General features: G+C 44.1%; 1 protein-coding gene across 1 annotated transcript in view; it reads left to right on the top strand.

Annotated features, from left to right (window-relative positions):
- Positions 1-219: 219 nt before the first annotated feature.
- ADCY2 (adenylate cyclase 2) overlaps positions 220-7,066 on the top strand; it is a 204,580-nt gene continuing 197,733 nt past the window's right edge. Inside the window, 1 exon segment of the mRNA XM_030239642.2 lies at positions 220-469. Within this exon segment, the coding sequence (XP_030095502.2) occupies positions 242-469 (228 nt within the window). The 5' untranslated portion in view covers positions 220-241.

The following is a 7,066-nucleotide window of genomic DNA, read 5'->3' as shown; positions in this document are numbered from 1 at the left end:
CCGCCTCCGGGGGAGCCGGGCAAGGCATGTGCGTGCGGGGTGGCGCCTTCCGGAGGCGCACCAAGCCCCGGGCGGGCTGCGCGGCGGCCGCGGCATCCCGGCGCACCGTGCCCATGCCGCCGCCGCCGCGGCTCCTCCTCTCCGCCTCCCGCGCGGGAGCGCGCCCCGCTCCACTCCCCGGCTGCCTCCTGCGGCAGCGGCGGCGGCGGCGGCTCTGAGGGAGTTGCGCGGGCTCTGCCCGATGTGGCAAGAAGCGATGATGATGAGGAGGAGACGCCGCTACCTGCTAGAGCGGGCAGAGCAGGCGGGCGGCGGCTGCGGGGCGAGCGGCGAACAGTCCCGCTCCCGGGACTGGCTCTACGAGTCCTACTACTGCATGAGCCAGCAGCACCCGCTCATCGTCTTCCTGCTCCTCATCGTGATGGGCGCCTGCCTAGCTCTGCTCGCCGTCTTCTTCGCCTCCGGGCTGGTAAGAGACGCCCTCCCGATCCGGGACCCGCTCCATCCCCGGGTTCCCGGGCATCCCCGCTGCCGCCGCCCGGCATCGCCTCTCCGGTCGCCCCGCTGGCATCGCCGTCCCCGGCACTCTCAGCCGAGGCGGACGGGGCGGGACGGGACGGGGTGGCCGAGAGCCGGTGCTGCAGCTCCTGCGGCGGAAAGTTGGTGGCAGGAGGCGCCGAGGTGGCGGCGGGGGCCGGGGAGCCCCCGCCCGAACTTTGCTGCCCGATATTTTGAGGCGACGCTGGAGCAGCGGCCGCGCGGCTGATGGAGCGAAAACTGAGTCAACAAGCGCATCGAGTTTAATTCACTTAATTCCTTGGCTCCGCTCTCTTCCAACTGGCGGCTTGGCCGTGGTGGCCTTTGTGGTGGCAGGGTTTTAATCGCCGCACGAAAATGCGGTCGGTACCTTATCTGAAGTAATATTTTTAGTGCAAGTAAGCAGGGGCTGTGCCCCTCCTTGTGCTAGCCCCCTCCATCCCCTATGATATCATTTTCTTGCGTTTGACCCATTTTCTCAAGAAGGCTTTTGGGACAGCGCAGCCTTCGTTTTTAAGGAAGGTGAAGTCTGGTTGGTCGGATGTCTTTACTTCTTGCTCAGTGTGGGGTTTCCAGGCTTTAGGAAGAAAAATGTGTCACAGCAGCAGGTGACAGTCGGTACCAGTTTATCTCCCCTGAAATGGGTGGCGTTTTGCCCTTGCAAAGGAAAAGCTGCAGAGGGCAGTAAAATTCTTGGTCCTTTACAGAGTTTTCCTGCTGTTAATGATTAGAGGCAGGCTGTTAGCATTACTGTATACTTCTGAAGTAAATGGGTATTTGTGTGGTCTCAGACTCATCCCCTCCCTTAGAAAAGAAACCGAATCTTTTTATGGTCTTCTGGAAGGCTGAATGTTTATTGAATAGATCTAGTTATCTCTAAAGGCAAGGATGAGCAGGTCGGTATTATCTAATGGATTCTCCTAGAGGCACTGCAGCTAGTGTTTGCTTATCCTGCTTTCTTGCTTGACCAAACTTTTGTCTTAAAATCTGCAGGAACTGCCTGCAGGATTAGCTAAGCTTTGAGTCGATCGGTGGTTTATTTCCTTTCCATGTTTGTATTAGTTGTATTTTGAGCTTTTTGTTCAACCATTCCTGCTAAATACAAAACAGTTGTAAGTGAGGCCAGTAATGGTGATGCTTCATGATTCGGTTGTTTGATGTCCAGAGGTTTAAATTTTGGACCTCTGTGTGCAAAATACAGGTTTGACCTCTTATCTCTTTCTAGTATGTTAATGTGGGTGCTGGTCCACCAGGGCTGAAGGGACTGTTGCAAGGTGGATTTGGAAGTCTGTCGGGCAGAGCTAACTGTGGATATGTACACTGTACTTGCCCACAGTCAAGGTGGCAGAATTCGGGCTTGACAGTGTTTAGTACCAAATTTTGTACTTTTCAGTTGTGATATGGTCTGCAGTTTTTTTACAAAGTTGCATGTGGTTATTTTGGTAATTTCATCTCTTGAGGTAAATAATTCGCAGTAATTAAGGTGACATAAAACTGGACCCAGATGGAAGGACTGCTGAAAGTTACGGAAACAAAACTGTGAGCTGGCTGAATCTTGCCAGGCGTTACTTCTTCAGAAAGAGTGACTTTAATAGTTCAGTCTGCATTTGGAATTCCAGACATACCAGAAGAGGAAAAAAAAAAGCTTTTAAAACTGTTTTCCTGAGCCTTTATCTTCCTGTAGTTAACAACTGGATGGGTGAGTGGAGAAAGAGGTGTGATTCATCCAAGTTTCCAGTCGACAGATGAAAGTGTCTTCAGGCAGAGAGAAAGCTTGCCTATATGGACTTCCAGCCACAGGATGCGGGACAAAATCCTTTGGAACCCTGCCCAGAATTTCACCTAAAAGCGCTTTATTATAGTCTAGTTTCTGGTTGCATTTGAGATTAAAGTATTCCTGAAAGTTTAGATTTGTTTCTCCTGCTTCTGAATGAATGATACATATTTTATAGAGCTATGGACTTTTAGTCTTTTTTTTTTTTGTGTCTGATGATATAAAAGGGACATGTGGTTAGGAGTATCTGAGCCACCAGATCTGGTGTTAATATCCTTATCTTTCATCTTGCACAACTTGTACAGGAGTGATTGTTTTGACAAAAGACCTAATTTTATAGAAAAGGCCCAGTGGAATTGAAATGGGATAATTCTGTGCAGATCTGTGCTATGTATCTAAAGTTAAGGGAAATATTTCTTAACAGTTGTTTCCTTTAGATTTTGTACAAAGCAGTTAGGATTTCACTGAAAATTACTTAAGCCTGTTGTGGAGGAAAAACTCCACAATGACTCACTATAACACTCAGTTTGGGTTTCTTGCTTGTGCTTCATAGAACAGCTTAGAACATGGAATGTGGAATTTGACGTTGTTAGGATGGATATTCATGAAGTGTGAACCATTTTCATGTTCTAGGCTGTCTTAAAAAAAAAATTGGAAACCAGTGGAAGTGAAAGGACACTTTCCTTCTATTTTAATGTTTTATTTGGTCATTAAAATGTATCACTGTGGTGTCTGAGTTGCCTTTTTTTGGTGTTTTTTCATGTGGCAAAGTATTCTTAAGTGTTCCCAAACAAAGCCAGCCACACAGGGGATGTATTTTACTTACTCAGCTCTTTCAACCTGTCAGAATACAAGCTATAGCCTTCCTGATTTCAGATGAAAAATTTATGAAAGCTGTTGCAAAATTACAGTAAACAAGATTACTTACAAAGTGTGCCTGGAAATCAGATTACTTTTCTTTCAGACAATGTACTGCTATTATTACTGAGAGAGGTTTCTTGGGAGGTTTTGCTTTTGTTTCAGAGAACTATTGTGATTTTGACCTTTGGAATTAAGCACTCTATCTCGTCAAACACTAGATATAAAACTCGAGTCAGCTTGAATGATGACCATTCACAGCTTGTAATTTTAAATAATGTAGTGATAGTATCAACCTTTGAATTTCCTGTGTCAGAGTATCCTCTGTATTTCTCTACCTGGCATGAGCTGCAAGCTGGCAAAATGAGATCAGTCATCCATGTTTAGCTGCTGCTTTAATCGATAGAGAGTAAATTATTTTCCCAAACCTGCGAAAGCCTTTCAGGACTTACAAATGCCAGAGGTCAGCTTCATTTTCTCTCTGACTATTGTGTTGTTCTTTCAGTGTAATATGTATGAAAAACTCATTATTCACCCATCTCTCCCTTTTTAGTACTAAAAGCTTATGGCCATCTTTAGTGGTATCTAGAAGAGTATTGTCTCTGGTAGGAGCATGTCTCTTATAACTACAATTTGCAGGAGATTGAAAAAAAGAGCCATTTTTAAATTCATAGTGTAAAATGTGAGAGTACCTGAAATATCTGAAATTATGATTAATTTCTTACACAATTAAACAAAAACCCTGAAGACAGGGGTGATGCCCAAATTGCACAATTTATTGGAAGGCCATAACTTACCTTTATCCATGCATTTTTCTAGACTTAAAGAGTGCCTAGCCCATAGATAAAGGCTTCAATAAGAACCTACACTTCAGGGACATCAAAATCTTTCAGCGCTTGTGTTGGAAGTGGGGGAAGATTTAAACCTGTTGTGATCTTCTTTCTATTCCTTTTCTGAAAACTTACAGTTCACCAGTCTGCTCTCAGATAAACCTGTTTTCTTTTAGGCTGGCTGGCCTGTTCCCCTTGCTCAGGACCCATAAGCCTACTATGTGGTGTTAGCATTAGCTGCAGCCCTCATCCCCTCCCGAATTCTCGCTGCCCCGTGTGACCTTGTAAAGCTCTTAAGATGTGGTTGCTGGTGTGAAGCCTCTGGTGTGTTGGTGTGTGTTTCTTGAGGGTGTCCTTGGCCAACTGGGGCATGTGTTGAGCAAAAAGTGCTTCTGCAACATGGCATGGTGTTGCCTTCCCTCTTGCAAAGCACTCTGAGATTGTTCTGGGTCAGCCACCTAAGGGCTGGCTGTGGAGCAGAGATATTAGTTGCCCTCTCAACCACTTCTTTGAAGTTCCTGAAAAGCTCAGGATCGTGCTGGCAGGCTCAGTTTAGATTTGTGAACCTTTTTATGGATTTATAAATTCAAGAAACTGAAAGTTGGTTGCACATCTATTTTACTGACATAACCAAATACCCTCTGTAGCAAAGGGGGAGCAGTCAATGGTTCTTGAAGAGGGAATACAATTAACTAGATGGATGAACCTGCAGCATGGCAGATGTATATTCTGCAGTATTTGATTTTCTGGCATCAGACTGAACTTACCATCAGCTGATCGTGCATGGAAGAAGTAGTTGCCTCATTCTGAAGGAGTATGTGAAAACTTTCTGGCTGCCAACCTGGCTGGCAGAGAACTGTTTCTGTGCAAGGAGAAGATCAGGAGAGGCTTGTAAGCCTCTAGGGGTTTGAACTGAGGTGTGCCATTTCTTCCCTCTAATTGGTGTTATTCCTGAAATAAATTCTTGCTGTTTCTGGTAAAAGCTGGACATCAGCCAAGCCCTTCCAGATTTCCTTGATCAGAATCTCATCTTGAAATGAAGAGGGAATACTCTTTCCATCCATGTGGAAAGAGTAGTTTTAGCATGTTTCATCATTCTCTAAAAGCATCTGGTGGGTACCTCTGGTAGTGTTCTAATCTCATCAGTTTGCCTCTGAAAAATTCATCCATCCACACCAAAAGGTCACCACACTGACAATGTGATTTTGTATCTGCATTCTTGAGATGCTCTGTTATAACCTAATTGCATGGAATAATACAGGCATACTATAAGACCATTTGCACTCTCAATTTTGGGATATCTTTTGACATCAACCCTATGTAATTTACAGCTTTTTTTAGTTTAAGAGCACCAACTGTTTTCCCAAAGCCCAAGAATACCCAAGGTCTGAAAACGTTCCTTGGAATCCTTGCAGACTGAAAGTAAGCCAAAGCATCTGTTAACAGTGTTTTCAAACTCCCATATATTCATTCCCCCAAGAAGAAAGCTAAATCAAAGCAAAAGTAATGAAGTAAGAAAATCCTCACTAACTGAAGGACAAGCAGAGGTTTTTTGCATGCTTGATGCTATGGTTGTTGTGCTCAGGTGGTATCCTACCTCTCCTTAAACTCTTTCTACCATACTACTGCTACTACCAACATGAGAAGGAATTCAAAATAGACATCAGTGTATTTATAATGCCTTTTGTTTCCACAGCTCCAGTTATAATTGACTGTACAGTTCTGCTTTCAAGTCCCCTATTAAAATGTTCCATGAGAAAACCCAATTTTTCTAATTCTTTTTTTCTTGTCTCTAGACATCATATAGCAGGATATTCTTCTAGCAATAGTTGCTGGTTACTTGATACAGACTTAGGATATTGCAATCCCTGCCAGATGTTCCTTCTAATGTTCTCTGAGAGTGACTTTTTAAAGGCATATTATCTCTTTGGTCAGGCAGGAAAGGTTGCTGTATTTTCCTGTCTGAAGCAGGAATTGCCTGGCTTTCTGACTGGTTTCAGTCCTCAGTACTGCATCAGTCTGGGCTGCTACTTCTTTCATTTGCTAATGACACTGGTAGTACATCTGTGGTTACTTTTATTGCTGCTAAGAGCTTGTCTCATTTGCCAGTCCCTAACAAGTCTGGAAACAGTGCCATCAAGTTAATGAGGTGCTGGTGGCAACCTCACTTTGCATGCCTCTGTTTCATCTTTCATATTGAAAAACCTGAATTCTGAATAAGAATTGGATAAAACTATGAGTATGGCAATATTGGAAAAATGCTTAGCCTTTAATTGTAATCTTAATAAATTGAAGTTTTATGAATACCTTGGCAATAGAAGACTTATTTAATGCCACAAATTGCGACTCAGAATGGTGGATCCACACCTGCTAATCATTACTGCAGCTGACAGACATGATAAATAACATTCTGACTGGAGGTGTTTACTGATGTGCAATGGGAATAAGACAGATGATGTATTGGGCTCTGATTATCTGCTGTCTTTATCAGCCTCAAGCCAGGTATGTGGATTCACAAATCCTGTACTGGCAACTTCATAGTGGATCTGCCATGGACTTGTGAATACCTGCCTGCCTATCTTCCTTAAATTTTTATAAATTGGTTTCAAGTTCCTTATTGTGGACAGATACATCCAACCCATTTGTTGGCTCCTACAAAACAGTGAATATATTTCTTTGAGCCTTCAAGGGCTCTTCTAGATTAAGGACCTTAGGCAGAGATCACGGTCCCTCGTGCTTACACTGTGATTAAGAAAACTTCTTGTTTTAACAGTCGTGGTCACTGGAGCCTTCCAGGCTGCTCCATGCATGACTCCAAACTGATGGACACTTCACACAGATAGATGTGTTCTGCAGATCTCTTGGGCAGCTGGGTGTGCTGGGGAGCAAAGTGTAGCTGAGCACCTGTAGTGTTTGATTCTGTGCCTACCTCCCCAGTCACAGTGGAGCTGTGATCTCAAATAATTATGTGCTGCCCTAGTAGCTTATGCATATTTCAAAAAGAATTGAATCAGCTCAAGCCACATTGATATGTGATGATGAGAAGATACCAACAGATTAAACTTCT

The sequence above is a fragment of the Serinus canaria genome, chromosome 2 (genome assembly GCF_022539315.1).
Source record: "Serinus canaria isolate serCan28SL12 chromosome 2, serCan2020, whole genome shotgun sequence".
NCBI classification, from domain to species: domain Eukaryota; kingdom Metazoa; phylum Chordata; class Aves; order Passeriformes; family Fringillidae; genus Serinus; species Serinus canaria.
The sequence above is the reverse complement of the archived record's forward strand: the minus strand, read 5'-3'. Positions and strand labels throughout refer to the sequence as shown.